The sequence below is a fragment of the Physeter macrocephalus genome, chromosome 13, assembly GCF_002837175.3.
Source record: "Physeter macrocephalus isolate SW-GA chromosome 13, ASM283717v5, whole genome shotgun sequence".
NCBI lineage: Eukaryota > Metazoa > Chordata > Mammalia > Artiodactyla > Physeteridae > Physeter > Physeter macrocephalus.
The window spans coordinates 24,294,239-24,315,806 of NC_041226.1; the positions used below are offsets into that span (position 1 = coordinate 24,294,239).

Here is a 21,568-nt window from a genome sequence, read left to right on the forward strand (position 1 = left end):
CTTTTCTGATCACAATAAAATTGTTAGAAATCAATGTCACAAAAGATAACTAAAATAAATTCTGTATACTTAGAAATTTTAAAACACACATCTAAATCCACAGGTCTAAAAAGAAATCAGAGTTGTAATTTTAAAATAGTTGGAAGTAGTTGATAATTAAAATACAGCACATTAAAACTTGTGGGATGCAGCTAAAACAGAACCTAGAGGAAAAATTTTAAACTTTTAAATGTCTGTTTAAGGAAAAAAGAAAACTGGAAACAGGAATGAGCATCCAACTCTTATTACAAAAAAAATAAACAAACACAAAGAAGGAAAGATAAATAAAGATAAGGATAGAAATTACTAAAATAACAAAGAGTCGTACATTAGAGAAGATCAACAAAGCCAAATGTTGCTATTTGAAAAGACTAATAGAATGGAAAAATTTGGCCACACTGATCATAAAGAGAATAACTTAATAAACAATATTTTAAAAGAAAATGAGTTATAACTATAGATGTGACAGAGATTGAAGAACTGTGGAAAAATCAGGAATAGTTTTACTACAAATTTTTAAACTCAGGTCATATAAACAAATTCCTAAAGGAAAAAAAAAAAACCTTATCAAAATTAAATCAGGAAAAAATTGAAAGCCTGGATGATCTCATAAAAAAATTGGAGTTAGAAACTTAAAATCTTACATCAAAGCAACAGATCCAAAATGGATTTACTGGAAGTTTCTACCAAACATTCAAGGAAGACTATGCCAATCTTTTGCAAAATTGTTCAGAGAATAGAAAAGGAGGAAACGCCTCCCAACTAACTCATAAGGCTAGTGTACCTAGTACACTTGATATCAAAACAGGACAAAGGCAGTAAAAAAAGAGGGGTGGAAATTACAGGTCAATCTCTCTTACAAACATAGATTTAAAATTCCTTTTTAAAAGCTAATTTAATCTGGTATTTTATAAACCACCGAACTGGATTTATTCCAGGAATGCAAGGTTGGTTCAACGTTACAGAAGTCTATTAATATGATACAATCCCATTAACAGGTTAAACCCGAATAATACAATCTTTTTAATAGCTACTGAATATCCATTATAATATGAAACTACAGAAAAAAATGAAGATTGTAACAACTTGGAATAAAAGAAAACTTTCATATCTTGTTAAAGATTATCCACAGTGAGCTCAGTGGCAAAACAGGTGTTTTTTTTTAAACTTCCCAAAGTAATTCTCACATAATCCTTCTTAATCCTGATATAATCACTTGGACTAGAATATAACTGCTTTATGTCACTTAGTTGTATCATGATTTACATTTTCAAATTGTCATCAGGAAGTAAAAATCACTGCTATATAGAGTCTATTGGCAGTCCCTAAAAATGTGGTCTCCCTATTCTTTCTTTTGGAAAAAAATTAAAGCCATCAACACTAATCTTGGTGTTGATTTCCCTGTTTCTAGAATGCACACGTAACTAGCTGTGTATCACACAAGATGATCTTTTCTGTGCCATCATTGTTAGAAGCTGGCCTTTCAGCTGACTTAAGCAAAACCTGTGATTGAAATTTTCATTAAAAGGACATGGGTAGACTTCCCACATGTAATGTTAAATTGCATGCAATCGCCGATCTCAAGTTGAGGGATTGCTAAGGCCGGAGGAACACATCATCACAGGGTAGATTGATATTGATATTAAGTGTAGAGCTACAGCTTTAATTTCTCTTAATTTTTATACCTTGGGACCCTTTTTTGCTGTTATCATTCATGGCCATGCTGACACAATTTATTGTAAAGGGTCTGAGCGATTCAGCTCATTTCTTTAGTGCTTCCTATGTTTAATGTTCCAGAAGTAGAGAGATTGGTTTAAAATGGTAATTTTCTGTCTGCATCCTTGAGATCTATGCAAAATGGGCGGTGCTATATTTTATTTTACCCAATGGATCTCAGCCCCGGATATTAAGAATATGTGGCACATTTCACAATGGCAGTCTCTGTTGAGGTTTTCTCTTGCAGCTGCTGCTACTGTTGCTGCAGTTTTGTTTGTTTTTTTCCTTAAAGACAGTCTGCAGTTCAGGGACTGGGCAAACCAGAGATAGTCCAGAGGCTAAGTAACTGCCACGGAGACCACCTGCAGGTGGTTAAAGCCCCTCAGGGAGACTGTCCTTATCTGGTGAGGCCTTCACCTGTCTCCCCAGGGCTTGGCTCTGGAACAGGGAACAGGTGAAACTTGGAGACCTCCACGAGGTTCTGGTTACTCTGAGACTCCTAATGAGGGGTCCCAGACCAGCCCCAGTGTATTAAAATAACGTGGAGACTTCGGGGAACAAGCAGACATCCTCTGCCTCACACCTTCTTTGTGACAGACGAATGTGCCCATTATTTGCAAACCTTGTTGCAGAGCCACTAAAGATTCAAAGCACTCAGTTCAGGGACAGTTCTCCTCTCCTCACCCTGCCCCTAGATGTCTGAGTCTCCTAGCTATAAAAACGTCAACTTGTGCTAACAAAGGAAAATTGGGAATATTGTTATCATTGAATTAGCTTCACTCAAGTTCTACCATTAATCAAGAGTTAAGCAGCATAAGTGATGACCCATGTCCATCCTTAGTCAGACATCTGTGGCTGATGTAGAGATAGAACTTTCAGCTGTATTTTCTCTCTTCATTTACATGTTAGATCATTACAACTTTCTCACCAATTAGGATTCAACTAAAAGCTCTCAAAACCACAACTCACGTTCTTACTCTGTAACCATTAAGTCAAAAGCTGCTTTCCTAAAACTGCAGTCAAGGTGGTCACTGATGGTGGTAGTATCTGTTATTGATGCCAGAAAGAGCATGGTTTTGCTCTCCACAGGCTGAACTGAAAAGGGCCCAGATCACTTTGCATAAGCCAGCTCCAAAGATGGCCACAGGATTTTGGTCACAAGTCACCCATAAAGGGTTTTCTAGCTATAAGCTCTGATCATGACTGGGTTATAAACCCTGCAGAGAAAGAGCAAATCTCTTTTGGCCTTTGGAACACAATGCAAGACCCAGCTGTGCAATTAGGTTCTTGTTTGAAGTAAATGGGCCAACCTGGCTGGAAAGCATGTTAATATTTTAAATTTCTACATTAACAGCTGTACATGTGCCCAGAGGCTGGGGTGATGACCACCTTATATAATTGCCAAAAACAAAGTGACAAGAATAAATAAATCCCGGCAAATTGGATTAGCGTTTGCAGTGGAATTGCCAGCAGAGGCAACAGAGAGAATATCACTGAGATATATTCCTACTTCAGCAAGGCATTTGACACCTTCTCTTGGGAATTGCATGAATGGTGTTAATTCAAGTTGGCTGGCCCTGTGTTTTGAAAATTGGCTGAAGGAGGACCACCAGCATGGCCGAGATGGGACTGAACAACGGACCTTCCGCTATGAATGTTAACCCCCAGGAGTGCCCGCTCATGTAAGGCCCACTCACTCGACCTTAGTCTGCCCATCTTTGCAAAGAGGATAGTAACAGCCCTTTCATTTAACTTAGTACCCTTTGCCATTAAGGAGCCTCACATATTAATGGATGTTCTTTAGTCTCATAATATCCCACTCATGAGTATTGTCATCTTTATTTAACATGTGAGGGAAGTGAAAAACAGGAAGTTGAAACGACACTGCAAATCACACTATTAAAAAGAAAATCATCTGAGGAAGAGAAAATAGGTTTTTGAGTCTTCTAAGCCACCTTTGCATCTTCTTTTCCTGCATTCAGTAAGCAGGACGTTAATTGATGCGTTGCTTTGCGAATGATAAATCATTCCTCATGAGACAGTCGTGAGGGAAAGAGGAGACCAGAGCAGTAAAGTGGCTTGTTCGAGGTCACACAGCAAGTCAGCGATAGAGCTAACCATGTTAACCTTGAAACAATGACCTGGGGCTTATTTTTTCGCCTTTTCTCCAATCCTTGACTGTGTTTCTTTTCATAATAATGTTGCCTTCTTGGGGTATAGTGTATCGTGATAAGTAACTCCATTGGATTATACAAATGCCAAAGGGTATCTTGTCTTTTACACAAGGCCCTCCCAGGAGGATATCCAAGTAAAGGAAATGGTCTCTAAAACCATGTCTGATGACACATTTCTCCCCTCCCAAGGTCATGATCTCCTCTCCTGCCCAGACACTGGGCTGCGTGCCAGGCGTGTTGCCTAGCATAACTTGACGCTCTGAGGGGGTCCTTTTTTAAACATCCTCCTCCACTACACGACAAAATTATTTTCAGTAATAATCGTGAAATGAAACAAGTAATAATAATGGCCAAGAAAGAAATACAGTGAAATTTTTCTTATATTGAATTTCACATATAATTATGCCTGTAAAAAATTTTTAAATAAAATAGTACAATGTAAGGGAAAAATCACAACTCTCCATTAAATAATTTTTTTAACCCACCTAACAGTTTGAACTTTGATCTTTTGATTATAGTTATTATATTACAGTCTGTAAATAATTGTCCAGTAAATACATGAATCTTAACAAATCCAAATGCAAAAGGTACAATTTAGGCAACTACTAATAGTACCACTGATTTGGTAACATTTTCTTGATCTGTCCTTTAGTTTTAAGGCAAACAGTCAACAGTTTTGAATGAACTCATTTCAACTTGTAAAATATTAAAATTCAGTAAAAATAGGTAACGTAAGAACTAAACGTTGCACTCAACAAAAATAATACAACTCATGGTTCTCAGCATGTTTCACTGCTTCACATTTTAGCCATAAAAATTCTTTAAGAGGTCCTGTGGAATGAAGTAGCTCAGTTCTAGTGCTCAGTCTTTGCAATAACTGTGCTACCATTGTTTATTTCGAATCTACTGTAGAAATGTAAGAAGACATGTAGTGCTACAGGGATTGGAGACACTGTGTCTGAGACAAGCTCAAAATCCAAAAACTGGCTGTAGCCGAGTCCCGTGTGAGCATATGGGGGCGGGGGAGGGGGAGGGCGGGAGCAGACTATGATACTGACATTTTCCAAATTCGTTTCTACATCGAGTATGTTTATTAAAGGGTAAGAAGTGAAACTCTGCTCACTTGAAGCTTGCACATGTATACTGACTCCTATCAGTAACGGCAGCAATTGGTTAGGCTTTAGCTCAACAAAGGATTTTATCACTGATTATGTTAGAATTGCTGGTGCACCCTGATAATCAGTGGATGGACCTTCGGTTAGTTCGATTACCATTAAGTTTTGTGCAGTTGCGCCTGTTTATTTCCTGCACCGAGGTCGACAGCTCCCAGAGCCCCGCCCTTGGAGTCCCTCCCCTGCCTGCAGACTTAGGCCCCCAAATCTGCATCTCAGTGGTTACCTGCGTTTCCCAATTCTCGGTCACTCTTGAAGTCTTACATTTATCGTTCCCGCTTCCCTTCGGAAATTTTGCACAGCTCACAGAATTCAGGGATTCTTCCCTTTCCCTGCAGCAGGGGAAACACCAGTGTTAGGAGCCAGCCTCAGGGAACCTGGAAACATTCCAGCTCCAAACCCTTGCCCTCTCGGTTGTACGCTTCCCCTCCAGAGAACCCATGGCCCATGGCCTCCCTTCGCCCACGTCCCGCGAGATCTTGCTCCAGTGTACGCACACTGTGTGTGTCCTCGGTCAGGCCCTCGCTCGTCCGTTCGGAGAAGGGAACCCCTGTCAGAGCACACCACCCTGGGTGGGTGGCAGGTTGCCTCATGTCTCAGGGACCCCCTTGAGGATCCACACCCTTGAAAACACTTACTTCTGCCATCTCCCAGAGCTGTCCCAGGCTCCCAGGGTACCAATAGGCATGACCCCAGGGTTCCTTGTCTTGACCTCTTGGAGGGCCAGCCCTGTCAGACCTGCACCTGGGCTGTTTGGCTCTGACCGACACTAGGATCTTAACAGCAGGGTCGGGGAACGGGGCCAGGCTCCTCCAAGCATCTCTCAGTTGTAAATGAAACCTGATCCCATCACGAGTAAGAGATTGCCTTTCTGCCTAGCAATGAGAATGGCATTTAAAATTCAATATCAGAAAAGATATTGACGAGATTAAGGGCCTGAAGGAATTGATTTATGAGGAAGGACCCAAGGAATTAAATATGTATAGCCTGGTGTAATAGGATATTAGGCTCTGAGCACAATTTCATTCCTAGGATCTGGTGTTCTGCTATCAGTCATCTAAATGGTGGGGTTCTCTCCAAAAGATGTTTCTCCCCCAGGGGTCACTGAGCTGTTGGCAGAGAGCGAGGCACTGGGATGGATAAACCAGGCCACAGGCTTGGTCACCCTTGGACCTTGATGTAAATTGAAGCGCAGTGTCATCCGCAGGTAGAAGCAGATGACATTTTAGACAAGAATAAATTCGGAGTCGTCTTACCACCTCGTGCGACAAAAAAATTCAAACTAGTTCAATTCCATCTTTTTTTTTTTTATCCCAAGGAGAAGAGTGAACGTTGTGAGTACCAGGTAGTAAATGACTGTCCTTCCCCTGAGCCAGGTTTCTCTCCTTTCTCAGGAATACTGTTAGATGTGTTTGCCTTTAGGCAAAGCCTTGCTCTTAAGTTGTGATAATATGCACTTGATTTTTTTACATCTCAGGCTTTTCCCAACACTCAGGCATTGGCTCGGGGTTCCGTGTTAGATGTGAAGTGGGAACAGGCAGACTTCAGCAGTGGGACCTCGGGCTGCCCTTCCTAAGTGGTTCTGAAGTCAGTGAGAAGCAAAGCAGGGCTGAGGGCTGGAAGGTCTGGAGAGCCTGGGGAGAAAAGCAGCAGAAGCAGGGAGCTGTGTTTGGGTAGCGGGATCTCACCAAGGAGGAAGGGACGAATGAGCGGATCCCCTCACCTTGTAGCAGGACAAGACGACAAGGATCTGGCAGAGCTGGCCACGGGGCGGGGTTCAGATAGCAGGCTGAAATACACGGAGTAATCGGGTTGGAGTCAAGCTGTGCAGACATGGTGATGCTGGATGCCTGCAGGCGTTGCCCCACGGTCTAGACATTAAAACAACTGCTGATTGGTCTGTCCAGACGTAGTCACACCCACCCTGGCCTTTGGTGGAAAACTCTCTTTGGGAGCCAGCGGACCTCGTTTCCTTAGGCGATATCCTAGTGATCCTTTAAAGGCTTATCCCACTAAGTAGGGCATCGAATTTATAGTAAAGTTATGGAGATGGATTAACATTTATTAAAACTGAATCAAAAGAGCAAAAACACATTAAAAACTGATGGCACTGTATGGGCTCAAATATTTCCAGACTTTAAGCATTAGTATTTGGTGGCTCATTTCTAATGAGTAGAGAGCAAGTTCGGATTCAAAATGGATCCCCTGAGCTCATGTCCTCCTAACACCTGAACTGATACCCAAGAATCTCCTAGGGAGACCACATTGGTCGTAGCCACTATTAGAGTATTTTGTGCCACCCTAAATTCATTTTCGTGGATAGACTAGCATCCTCATGACCCAGCATCTTGAGGACAGGCTACTTTGTTTCCTCCCTGTCCTCCATACTGTCTAGCCCAGCACTGTGTACTTAGGAGATAAGTGATGATTGAAAGAATGGATAAATGAATGATTGCTTGCTTGATTGATAATTGAATATTACTGGATTGTTTTAAAAGAACTGAACATAGAGCCAGTCACTGGGGAAATCTTGAAATGAGGGAAAGTGAGAAAATGTGTGTGTGTGTGTGTGTTTGTGTATAGGTGTCAGTCACTATCAGTATATATTATATCTACCTAGTGGCACAAGTTCACATAAGCTGCCACCACCGTGAATTTAGAAAGAGTACTCCTCAGGCTTCCCTGGTGGCGCGGTGGTTGAGAGTCCGCCTGCCCATGCAGGGGACACGGGTTCGTGCCCCGGTCCGGGAAGATCCCACATGCCGCGGAGCGGATAGGCCCGTGAGCCATGGCCGCTGAGCCTGCGCGTCCAGAGCCACAACGGGAAAGGCCAGAACAGTGAGAGGCCCACGTACCGCCAAAAAAAAAAAAAAGAAAGAGTACTCCTCCACCACCATGGAGACACAAAGTCAGATGCTCTCAGTTTCATGCCACCCAGCAGCTCCATCCCCAAGCAGCTCACCAGTCCTGCAAGAGATTCCTGAGGCATCACCATTCAGTGAGTGTCAGCTTGTCATGAGACGTTGCTGGTGTTCTTTCATACAGAGAATCTGCACTGTAGTCTGGGGCTTTCATGGAATCTAACCTTATCTGATATGTTAGCTATATAAAGACTTGACCTTAGTGACAAAATTATAAAATTCAAGGGAAAAAGACAAGGAAAGGGTTACAGTTTTTAAAGGAAAGCTAAATCCACCACAGCGCTCACAGAACGACGCACAAAGGCACGTCTCCAGCAGCCTCGGTCTTAAGTGGAAATGGGGAATGCCTAGGTAGAAGTCGTTGCTAGGGGACTTTAAGTCTGGCATGTCCTGATTTCCATTTCAAATTGACGGATCAATGTGGTTGTCAGGGTAGAAACCACAGTTTGAAGTAGGAAAATCGAGCTGTGCAAGGGGTAGGTGTTTCCCCGATACCATGGCCTCGGATACATGACTTAACCTCTGGGTGCCTATGAATCGCCCAGTAAGAATGGAAACGTGACCTCACTTATTCTGGGTTTCCAGATAACACTGGTAATGCTCTTTGGATTTGTCAGAGAGAAAGACCCCTTACACATGGAAGTCTGCATCCCCAAAGAGCATTACAAATGATCCTATTAAATCAGTGGCCTGGAAATATGAAGATGTGTCAGGTTCGGCGTTTATTTACCTGTTATTGTCCGCCAGAGTGTTTGCACTTGATTGGCATATGGATAATTGCCTAATTGGAACACACTCAGTTGTAACCACCAAAAACGTAATAGTGCATCTGTTTAATGCCACACTTCCCAGTGTTAAATTACAATTATGCTGCAGTCAGCCAGTCCAACCGAGAGGCTCTTCTGATGAAGTTCTAGCTGCCTGTGAACTTCTGTAATTTGAGGCACTCTGGAACTTAAAAATTCAAACTGGAAAGAATATTATACAGTCTCACAGATTTCAAGTGAAAAAAGACCAGAAAGGCTGACTTAAATTATCTAGTTGCAGACTATCTCATTTTTTTTTCTAAGACAGCTCGTCATATGAACAATCAACAGTTTTGAATCACCACTGTTTTGAATACATAAATATTAGATTCGTGAGTTTACCTTTTGTAAACAAAAGAAACAATTCATTTGAAAGAACGCAGAAAATAGTCTAGGGGTGTTTATTTTGTTTCTCCTCTAGTGGTGGTTTTGGTTTATTTGTTTGCTTTTTGGTGGAACATGGGGAAGAAATTACATAATTATAAATTCACTGATTGGATTTTCTTAGACCTTTAAGAAATATTCCCCTATAGATGAAGGATGGTATCTAGAACTTCCAGAGTAAAGAATCAAAATGTCTTAAGTGCTATTTTCCTCCGAAGATTTCATGTACCCATATGTCTAGAACAATAAATCACCCAGTGATGGATCCTCAGGTAGTTGTTCTTACTGTTCTACTTTTGGCTTTTGTGTGTGTGTGAGGTTTTCTTGTTTTTCTTTTGTTTTGTTTTTTGCTCGATCATGGCTTAATCTCATAGAATTGGGGAAACCAGAGCAAGCATTCATTCACCTCTTTACTCATTCATTCATTCAGCACCTGCTGTGTGTGAGAGGTAACCCAGTTATTGACCCTACCATTGGTGGATGTAGGCTAGTTGGGGAGATATCTATGAGATGTAATGTATCATACAAAAGTGCTTTTGGAGCATGGAAGTTAGAACAGCTAACTTGGCTTGGGTGATCAGAAGGGGTCTTTACTGAGGAAGAAACCAAGACCACTGCTTATAGTTGTGCAGGTTTTGCCCTGGACAAGGGCACCAGGCCAAATGGGTGAAAGGGAATGAAATCAAGCCCCTACTCTACTGCCCAACCATGTGCCTTAGTGAAGGGTCCTGTCTGCCTAGAGGATGGGGCTCTTTTCTATCGTATAAAGTCATCATATGGGTTGACGTTAGCCCGAAAACATTCTTTAAGTTGGCTTTAAAAATGAAGAGGAATCTGCCAGGCAGAATTCTGGGTAGTGAGCTTTTCACAGAGTCATGAAAGGACCTAGCATGTCTGGGGAAGGACGACACAGCCAGTGGTTTGGATTTTATCCAGTAGAGATTGGGGGATCAGTGGTATTTTTTTAAGCACAGGAGCACTTTGATTCTTAGGTGGCCAACTGTCTCAGGAGTGTAGGGTGAATGACAGGAGGAAAAAGCAGATCCAGAAGAGAGATGCTCATCCTAACCATGACATTGAAGATGGTTGGAGAGAAGGCAGAGGAACGAACGGGCAGAGAGGTTGTGAGGGTGATGGAAGGGCGAGCATGGACCTCAAGGCTTTAACTCTGGTTACCAGGGGAACAGAATTAGCCTTGTGGGGGAGGGGTGATAGTAAGCACAGTTTGAAACACTGTAGGGAAAGGGTCAGGTGAGCAGTAAGAGGGGCGGAGGCTGTGAGGTCAGCTTTGAAAAGCAGGAGCGCAGGAGCCGAGCCCGTGCAGTTGAAGCCATGGGGGTGAACAGGATCGCCTGGAGAGAGAGGACATGCCAAGGCCAACAGAACCTGGCATCCTAGTTGGCAGTTAGAAAAGCCTTAGTGACGTTAGTAAGAGCAGAGTCTGAGTAGGGTACTCTGGACAGAAGCAGCGTTGTAGCAGGATTAAATAAGCATTTAAAGAGACAGTGGTTTTCCTTCCCAGTTGCATATTAAAATTATCTGTGGAGGTTTTCTTAAAAAATATTATGGCCTGGGTCCGTCGCCTAGATATTCTGAGTTAATTGGTCTTCTGTGGGACCCAGGAATAAGTGTGTTTGAAAAGTTCTCCAGATTTAAGAACCACTACCTTTACTCTCCCTTTAAGAAGTGTCAGTAAACCTCAAAAGCTGGCAGACATGTGAGATGCATAAAGGGGTCAGAGAAGTACGAGATTTTTCAAAGATAAAGAATCTTTTTTAAAAAAATATATAAATTAATTTATTTCTTTGGCTGCATCGGGTCTTAGTTGCAGCACGCTGGATCTTTCGTTGCGGCTCACGGGCTTCTCTCTAGTTGGGGCATGCGGGTTTTCTCTCTCTAGTTGTGGCGCGCGGGCTCTGTAGTTGGCGGCACGCGGGGCTCTCTCATTGAGGCGCACGAGCTCAGTAGCCGTGGCCCGTGGGCTTAGTTGCCCCGTGGCATGTGGGATCTTAGCTCCCCACCCAGGGATCCAACCCACGTCCCCTGCATTGGAAGGCGGATTCTTTACCACTGGACCACCAGGGAAGTCCCAAGGTGAAGACGCTTGATATTGTTAGACTGACAGAGGTTAGAAAGTTGGATAATGCAAAGTGTTAGTGTGGGTGTGGGGTACAGTAACTCAGGTAGCACTGGTGGTAGGCTGGTACAGCCATTCTGTGACGCAGCTTTGGCAGTGAACTCCTCAGGCATGCCCCATGACCGGCAGCTCCACTGCTGGATATGCACCAGGGCAAGTCTCCCACAGGTCCCTAAGGGCAAGCACTAGCATCTCCCACTACAGCCTTATACAGGGGGAGGAGAATTGGAGATCATCTGAGTGGCCTTCACTGGGAGAGTGGAATAGGTATAACTGGGTGGACGTATCCCGTAAAATAGTATGCAGCCACCAGAAGCAATAGTTAGATATATATACATATCAACATGGATCTTAAAAACATAGTAAACAAGAAATATGAACGCTTTCACTTAACATACAAATGCATACTCTCAAAACAACAGTATATATTTTGGAAAAACGCATTCAAATAAAAAAGATAGAAACCGTTGAAAGCCGTTGTCTACATATGAGAAGGAAAGGAACTGGGTATGATTGCTAGGAATCACACTTTTTTTTCATTTAAAAGTGTGATTCCAAGGAACAGTGAGAACGGATGGAAGCTTACATGGGAAGTGAGGTCAGGGGAAGGGTGTGTGTGTGTGTGTGTGTGTGTGTGTGTGTGTGTACACGAGCGCACGCATGTTTTAATAGCATGAAGCAGTGTTGTAAATGTGTAGGTGAAATGGCAGACTGAATGGAGTTCTCACTTCCCCTCTGATCTATTCACAGTGTTGGTAATAACAGCTGAGAGTTGCATCCAAGTGGTTTTCCTTTCTTTGTTCTTTCCCCAACCTTAATTAAGTTCATTTGTTTGCTCTTGTTGCTGTTCTTACGAAAGCAGTGTCTGCTCCTTTACAGACATACCAGAAAATTACAAGCAAAACTAACAGATCCATAAGCCCACTCACCCAGAGGCAGTATCCAGATTCATTTCTATGAATAGTTTGCAAAATTCAGTGAAACCCTTTCATAGCCTGAACTTTTCATGTGGAGAACAGTAAATTATGAGTTAATTCTATGTCCAGAGACACTTGTGCAACTTCATTTTTAATGGCTGCACGGTGTTCCATTGTACAGATGCACCATCGTTACTGTAGCCAGTCCCCCTCTGCTGGACATCAGTCGTTTCTAACTTTTGCTACTTCGAGTGCTGCACTTGAGTGAACGTAAGCTACCTATGTTTGAAGACAATTTCCTGTCCTTCATTTGGTTCATTTTTAAAGGAGGTTTAAGGAGCGGATTCGAAATTGTCTAATGACATAAAAATCCACTCGGCATCGTGGAAGTCAGAGCACCAGATCCTCTCGGAACTGTTCTGGGGCTGGTCGTGAATGAGAATAAAGAAACAGGGTCATTCCCCACTGTTTGGAAATGGTCATTTTCATTACTTATCATGGTGCCAAAGTACAGTATGGCCCCCTGGTTTCTGCACTTTAATCAATTGGTGCACAATTGAATCACATAACGTGTGAAGGGGGCCCGTGTGGGATGTGTGTATTGCATCATATGTGAGTATGATGTGGGCAGGTGGTAAAATAAGGGGCGCTGAGTGTTTTGAAAACTGCAAAGAAATCACTGTTTATGCTGGGGGACCAAAGCAGGTTCTTAAATCTACAGCCAGCACCGGACGAGGGAACAGGACAAGCCAGCCCAGGGGTTAGGGCACAGAGTGCTTTTCTGAGTACTTCCTCCCCGACAACGTACCGCCAAACTAGCAGCTTTGAAGATTTAGTTTAATCCTTCCCCTTGGCAACTTTAAGCATCAGGAATCCAGTGCCAGCGTTTATTCCGGCCTTGATAGTTCAGAACTGGCCAGGCAGCTCTGCAGCCAGCTTGTCAAGCCCCAGAAGTCGCAGCCTTGGTGTGGAGACAGCCACCCTCGTGGCAGGAACGCACTGACATTCTCATATCATTAGCGCAGCACTTGTCATGTGCGGGAACAGAAGAAACAGACTTCCGTCTTCGCAAACTAGTCACAAACAGCCTGATACTGCGGCAATAACTGCACACTCGTTACACTACGTGGGGGTGGGGGGGTGAAACAGACATTTTTAAAAAGTCAACTGAAGTCTGGATTAAGCTTTAAGACACGTACGAACCTTTTCCTCGTGTTTTGGAACGGATGTTTTCAATATCTTACAGTATTCCATTGGCCTTCAATCCTACTTATCCTAAATATCCTTTTCACAGCAATTGCTGACCATCCAGGAGGAGTTAAACAACAAAAAGTCAGAATTGGAACAAGCAAAGGAAGAGCAGTCACACACACAAGCATTACTCAAAGTCCTCCAGGAACAAGTAAGTGAATGCGACAGCTCTGCCTCGTGAATTAGTTCAAACACGGACACACACCTCCCCCGTGTTCCACGCACATGCAAACACTGCTGCAGTTAATCTTCGAAATGACCAGCCTGGACCCTCCCCACGTCTTAGCAGCTTTGCTGGGTAGAATTTATAATCTCATCTCCAGCATCTCTGTTTTCACTCTGGTACCTCTTTAGACCACCCAAGCCCCCCAGCCATGTGTGAAAGTTTCTTCCAGAAGACAGATGAATTTTGATAAAGTTTTAAAACATTGGCAATGCAGATAAATTTCACAGCAAGCAGCTAGTTCCCTCTTAAGTCTAATCGCAAGGAAAATGAGTTTAGCATAGCCCACGATCCTCCTGCAGACATCTGAATCAGAAGGACTGATTCATAGCGACGTTAAAAAAAATCTCTCCCTTGTGCATCAGGGCACTTATCTAACCAGGGTGAGCAACAAACCTTTTATATGAAGTTTGTAAATCTGAACGTTTCATCCTGGCTTTCTTTGATAGTGTGGCCTGACATTGATAAGTAGATTTGAAACTATTGTCTTACAGCAGGGTAAGATGGATCGCTCGGCAGCTGAGTGAAATCTAAGCCCAGTATCTACATGCGAGAAGCTGAGAAAGCTCTTGAAATGCTTCCCTATTTCTGGCCTTCACATGCTGCCCATGATGTAATGAATGGCAAATGGAAGGGGGAAAAAGATCACATATAGTAACCGTAGCCCTTTGCGGGTAGTCAAATTTAGGTTGCTTTAAAATTTTCACTCACAGTGGTATATGAGGAGGTCCTTTGTACAACATATATAACTTCAAAAGTGACATTTTTTTAAAAAAACTATGAAGTTGGGAGAGTATGAGCCTAGTCAGCTGTGACTCGGTCACTTTACAAGTGATTTTTAACTTTTTAATGGTTTGGACTCAAGAAAATATATTTTCAGTCACTTTCCCCTAAAAGTATAAGGGAATTGTGAGGGAAAAGTGAAGATGTTGGATAGTTTATAAGCTTTTATAGCTTTGGAGGAAAATGCTTTCTAAAGCCAATCATTATCTTTATATGATTAAGAAAGATTCAGTAACTTAGACTGAGGCTTACATTATATGATTTTGGATAAGTTAGATTGAACTGAAAAAATATTGATGACTAAATTCACAATGACCTACTGTCTAAGAGACCTGCAGTCACTGTTCTTTCTTCTTTTACATTATTAAAAGGCTTTCAACAAAGTAGAGCTGATTTGGTCCAGATTTGCTCCTGATCAGACAGACATAGCTCTGAGCTTTGTTGTTTTACATTTTCTCTCTCTGCCTCCTTGATTTACTGGGATGAGGAGGGGTGGATTCCTTTCTCTAAATGACTCAAATCCTTTCCTTTATTTTGATTCGAAGTCCAAACTCCAGTCATAAAAATAGATGCTAAGTTTTGCAGAATTCATTGCTATATCCTTGTCGTCATGCCATGCGTTTTTAAAGAGCAATGTGCGCACACAGGCTTTGGTAAAGCATCACACTTCACTCTCCGTTACTTAAAAAAAAAAGAAAGATAAATGGGGAACGTGAACAAGATTCAGAACAACTGAAATCATTAAAAACCTAGGAAATATGACTGGAAAGGGAGCATTTTTAAATCTGCTGTAGTAATGGGATGGCTCTTTTTCAAGCAAAGGCACCGAGAATACATAAGCTTAAGAGAGCCCACAGCAGCCAAATGCATTTGGGTGCTGCTGTCGCCAGCAGACTGTTTTCCCGAGAGCCCCTTGCCTGGTGCCCCTGTCGTCCTTGTAGATGAGAGCAAGCAATGGACACGTTCCTTCCATCTGCCTGTAGCCTCCTGCCACACACAGACATACATTTAAAAACACACCTCTGCCTCTCTGAACAGTGCCTTACAAAGCTTTCTTTGGACTTGTGTAGGGTAGCTATACGTGCAAACACCTTTTCAGTGCCTGCATAGATAGGGCCTAAACAGATGGCCTCACCCCCAGAGATTTGACTGGGCCTAGACTCTTACTACAGTAAGTTCCCTACATACGAACCTTCAAGTTGAGAACTTTCGAAGATGTAAATGTGCGTTCGCCTGTCCAATCACATAAGTTAGTTCACGTGTCTGGCGTACATTGTCACGTGCATGCATCCTCTACCAGTGGTCATGCTTTTGTGTACTTTACAGTACTGTATAGAGTACAGTAGTACGGTATCTTTATTTCAAGCCCAGGATGTCCGAAAGCAAGCATAAAAGCAGCCGTGATGTAGCTGGTACTACTGTACTTTTCCAGGTACTGTACTGTAAGATTAAAAATGCTTTCTGTATTTTTTGTGTTTGTTTTTTATGTATTATTTGTGTGAAAAGTATTATAAACCCATTACAGTACAGTACAGTACTATATAGCCAATTGCGTTAGTTGGGTACCTAGGCTAACTTCGTTGGACTTACAAGCAAATTGGACTTACAGACGCGCTCTCGGAACGGAACTCGTTCGTATGTAGGGGACTTACTGTATCATATAGACACACACACACACACACACACACACACACACAGAGGAGAAGATATACCCTGCTCTGAAGACTTGGAATTTTGCTCTTTAAAGTGACTGCCCCTTGATGGAAATCCTGAAGAGAAGGAACAGGTCGTGAGGGCAGACCCTTACCGTCCGTAGCCCTCAGCCCAGGGGAGGCAGGCCCATTCCCTAAGCTCTCTGTTTGCTAAGATGCAGCTTCACCAGGTCCCAGCAGGCCCCACTGGCTCCTGCCTTTCATTTCCTTCACAGAGGTGGTAGCTTCCAACACCTGGAGCCTGTTCCCAAGCCCAGGTATCCTCAGACAAGATGTTAGTCCCTCCGTCTGGAGGAGAGTAGCAGCTCCGGAACGAACAGGGAGCAGGCCATTGAGGGCAGAAGTAACAAAACCTTCTTCGGAGCCAAGCCGGCTCTTCAGTCCCAGAAGCACGAGTTACAAGGTGGGACAAGCAGAGAGGGCTGATGAAAAGGAGAAGGTGAGGAACGCCTATGAAAAGAAAACTTTAAGACAGGAAAACAGGGAGTTTTAAGTCCCTTTGTGCCCTCTGATAACAGATGGCACTCCTGTCACTGAGGTGTACTTTTTCTTCTCGTGTGTATCACACGTCGCCTGTGCTCCCTTGTCTTTGTTATGTGTAGAAACATCAGTGGCGTAGCCCCAGAGAACACAGGGCAGGAGGATGATGTGGAGGTGAGTCTTCATCTGCCCCACTGGCCCACAGCCAGCTGTCCCACACTCAGCTCCTCCATGTCGCCGTTGCTTTGGCAGAGCCTCTCTCTTGGCATGGAGAGCATGCGGTTTTCTTGCTGAGAGTCTGAGACCGCCTGACAAAAATCAAAGAAGCTTTCATTTTAACATGGGCAAAGAGCCCGAAAGAACCACCATTTGAATCAAACACATTGGTGGTGCATTTATGTTCTTTCAAACTTTAAGCATTTATATCCCACCATGAATATTTTAGGCATAAAAAAGAGGATGCAGAAGATGCTGCTTCCTGAGCATAATAAGCCAGGAAGGAATACCGGCAAACAGCTACAAGGCCTGCTCCCCTTTGCCCTTATTCTCTGTCTTCATGTGTCTGCTTCAAGTCAGGCTAGGATAAAATGCCAATTAAAGGTTTCCAGAAATCTCCCGATAACTGATTACTCCTAAGCCTTTCTGAGGGAGAGGCATTTTCAGACATTCATTGTCAAAAATCTCATTTGAGAAATAGCTTTTCTTCTAATGCCTCGGTGACCAAGGAGATGTGTTCCCAATTCTTCCTTTCCAAAAAGTAGCAAATCATCTTCTTTTAGACCTCCAGAAACCATGTTAGTCATTCAAATAGGTTGTCAAGGAGGACACCTACAGTAGCGCTGCGGCATGTTAAAACAAGGGGAAATACGTAATTCTCGAATAATTGTTAGTATAACATCATTTAGCTGGTGGCAACTTGCAAACACTGCAGGGTTTCAATTACTAGCAATACAACGAGGAAATGAAATCATTTATTATTCTTAAGATTGAATTTTATGCAGTTTATGCCTGTGGAACTGCTTTCTAATTCTATTATTTAAAAAGAATGACCAAGGCCCATTTATTTCTTGCCAGCCCTCAAGTCTCGTAAAATATTGGTCTGAAACTGGTTTCAGGAAGACTCGTTAGAATTATGTGCTCCATCTGTTTTTTCTCGTTGGAAGTTTCATAAAGTGCAGCCTCAGATAAATCAGGGTTAACGGGATGATATACACTTAGTAGATAATGCTTACTTATTCATTTGGGTTTTTTTGTTTTGTTTTGTTCTTTCTTAAAATCTGCAGTTGAAGGGTACCAAGGAGTTGGTCGAGACCAATGGCCACAGCCATGAGGACACAAATGTAGGTACCACAAACCTGGCGTTTGCTCTTCTTGCTTTTGGTGTTGGTTGGATGCCCACGAGAATGTGGCACCTTTTAACACAAAGGAAGGCGGAAGCCCTGCGTCTCAGCGGCTTATTAAGATTACTAATGTGTGGTTTGGCAGTAAAGTATGGAAGGTGCTGTTAGCGTAGGTTACCAAATGTCGACCTAGAAGTACTTGAGCTAAGCTCTATCATAAAAATTCTAATCTCAGTGAATGTATTCGAGCCCTTTATATTTGCAAAGCTATAGACCAGTGAGGTGTTGGGAGGGCAAATGGAAGGAGACCCAACAGGGTAATAAATTGTATATTGCATGTGTTTTTATTAAGCTTGCCTGGCAGTGAAGAGGGTAGTGAAATGGCTGCTGTGCTGAAGAGGTTTCAAAGCAAACCCCTTCTCCCAGAAAAGCCCTTGAAAAGCGTACCTTTCTCTGTTTCTGACCCCGATCGGTTGCATGGAGCGTCCGTCCTCTTGAGACAGAGTCTGATGGTACAGGATCCCACCTGGCACTCTGCTTCCTCCTTGGTGTTCCTTGAATTTCGCAGTATTAGTCAAGTACTCTCTTTGCCTTGGAAGTTCTTTAGTCTCAGGTGAAATAGTACGCCATGTAGATCATTGTCTCTCCATATGTTGGATGGTTTTGTTTTCGCCTTTTTTTAAAATCTCTTTGATAGCTGTATGTATTTGACTATCCTCTTCATAGACAGTGCTTACTAAGCAGTTCTTTTCACATAACACAGAATCAGACATGGTAATGAATGCCTGATTAAGCTAGAGCGAGGAGAAATTATACATTCCATGTTCACTCTTGTTTTAATTATATACAGCAGAGACCCTGACATTCAGAGTACCAAAAAATCCCTCTTAATAACTACTGTTCCTACCAAACAGATATTTAACATATGATGCTTATTGAGAACCTACTCTGTACATAGGGCTCTGCTAACTGTGGGAGGGGGTGGTTAGAAAGAAATATAAGGCTTGGTGTCCGCCATCAAAGAACTTACAACAAAAGGCTGATGAACTGAGGGACACGTGGGCAGGCAATTTACAAGATGTGATACGTGCACAGGAAGGTGAGGCCGCTGTGACGTGACGTAGTTTGAAATCCAGACTTTGCTGCTTATTAGCTGTGTCAGCTTGACAAGTTACTGAACCCCTGTGACCTTCATTTTCTTCATTTGTAAAACTGACGATGCAGCCTACCTCAAAAGCTTATCATGATGTAATGAGCTAAGGCACATGGAAATCTTAAGGTGTTGTTATGGTTTCTCTGTGCTGGATACTCAAGAACGGCTCCTGGATCTGTGGGATTTGGGTTTGGCTTTGAAGAATAGATAGGACTGAGAAAGCAGAAAGTTAGGGAAGGAAGCCATTCACCCAGAGCTCTCCACAGGCAACAGTGTGACCTAAGTAATGTTTGGCTTCCCGCTCCAGTATTTCATTGCCCCATCCTTACCCGAAAACCCCCTTTCCAGGATCCTGTTTTCCAGGGACATGTTGCTGCCACGTTTTGAAACTTTCGTACGCACCCCACCCCCCCAGAGTCTGTGCCTCCCAAGGAAGCTGCTGTCTGATCCAGTAAGCCAGACAAAGTGGCAGTATGTCTCAATTTCCTGATCTGTAAAATGGGGGTGACATTACCTCCCTTTCCTTCCTTCAGGTTTACTGTGAGAAGCAAATGACATCACTGATGTGGAAGCACTTTGTAATTGTGAGGTTCTAACTACGTGGGATGTTGTTAGGATTACAAACTCATCTGCTGATTGAATTCAGTTAGATGCTACGGGGAAGGATAGGCCTGACACAATATCTAGTCTGTAGGCTCTTTCTTGAGAAATGTCAAAAGGTATATATTGTTAAGTGGAAAGAGTGAAAAGAGATCATCTTTGAGGTCTGTTGTCCTCTCTTAGAGGAAAGTTTTTAACGTTTAAAACTACCTCTCTAGAACCCATGACGCATGCTTTGTAATCAACCCCCAAAATGACTGTTGAAAAATGGGGTTCAGTCAGGCCAAGCAGGAGAGAGAAGCAGCACCTCGCCCTCTGGGGCGGGTTCGGGGAGAGATCTGTGGACTGATGGAGTCCGGTAGCACCTGCCTGACATCTCAGCTGGCCGCCTCCTCTCTCACTGAGCAGAGCGCTAGGCTAGTTCGTGCAACTCTAAAAATTGCCTGTTCTTTCAAGGGTTTCCCAGTAGGTGGATTATTCACCTGTCCTTCTCTTTTCTGTCTGTCATGTTGTCTCCTTTGGGCAGTTTCCCCAGCACCTCCACTAGGTGGTGTGAAAGAAAAGAAACAAAGATCAGTTATTTTGGCCACACCATCCGTCGGAGCTCTAGCAGAATATTTTAAGATATTTTTAAATGTCTGAAACGAAGTCTGCGTGTCATCTGAAGTTTCCACCAGCCCTGTGGTGGTGAAAGGAGAGGGGGCTTTCAAGCCAGACGGAGAGGGTTTGAATCCATTTTGATCACTGAGTAGCCATGTGACCAGAGCCAGTGATTTGACCTTTTTGAACTTCAGTTTCCTCATCCAGAAGCGAACTAAGCGAAACCCCATATAGGAACACCTGGCCCAGGGTACGTCCTTGACAAGTATCAATTCCCTCTTCATGCATCAATATCAGCAATATTCAGTACAGTAGGTGGTGCTTTGACAGGATGAATTTTAATGCAGATCATGAGCTTTAAAGCTTCTGGCCTAGAGGTTACTGACTGAGACATACAGATTTTTTTTCACCATGATTATTCACATGCAGGGATAGGAAATGTGTACATTATCATTTATTAATAATAACTATATAGTGGACTGGTGCTGGCTTAGCTGGGTGTTCTTGTGAGAATTAACAATTGCTTTCTGGGCTTCCCTGGTGGCGCAGCGGTTGAGAATCCGCCTGCCGATGCAGGGGACGCGGGTTCGTGCCCCGGTCCGGGAAGATCCCACATGCCGCGGAGCGGGCTGGGCCCGTGAGCCGTGGCCGCTGAGCCTGCGCGTCCGGAGCCTGTGCTCCGCAACGGGAGAGGCCACAACAGTGTGAGGCCCGCGTACCGCAAAAAAAAAAAATTGCTTTCTTAAAGCAATATATTTTATTGGAAAAGGAAAATGTTTGTACGAAACTGGAAAATTACAGAAAAGTATACAAAGGTAGAGAAAAATAAGTTAATATCTCATTACTCAGAGATAGTCACCATCAGTATTTCAGTTTAGTTCTTCCCAGTCACGTGCATGTATGTGACCAGAGGGGGAAAAAACCATAAATAAACGAGCCAATAAATAGGATCACAGTGTCTCCCATTTTGTACCTTATTGATTTCTCATTATAGCATGAGTATTCTTCTTGTCAGTAAGTGTTCCTCAGAGACATGGTTCTTAATGGCTGTGTAATGTAGATATGAACTAACTGAACCATGTGCCTATGGGTTAGGCATTTCACCGCCTATTTTTTTTAATTTTATAAATAATGCCGTAATTAACACGTCCATAAGTCTT

The 21,568-nt window shown here is 43.0% G+C and overlaps 1 protein-coding gene across 19 annotated transcripts in view; it reads left to right on the forward strand.

Moving 5' to 3' along the window:
* ENOX1 (ecto-NOX disulfide-thiol exchanger 1) overlaps positions 1-21,568 on the forward strand; it is a 657,005-nt gene that overhangs the window by 565,314 nt on the left and 70,123 nt on the right. For 16 of the 19 annotated variants that reach the window (XM_028497884.2, XM_028497886.2, XM_028497888.2 and 13 more), the window contains 2 exons: positions 13,561-13,668; positions 17,999-18,055. In XM_028497884.2, the coding sequence (XP_028353685.1) occupies positions 13,561-13,668; positions 17,999-18,055 (165 nt within the window). Of the gene's footprint in view, positions 1-13,560; positions 13,669-16,837; positions 16,890-17,998; positions 18,056-21,568 lie in introns of those variants that run through there. The other 3 variants (XM_028497890.2, XM_028497885.2, XM_028497891.2) reach the window with 2 other exon arrangements.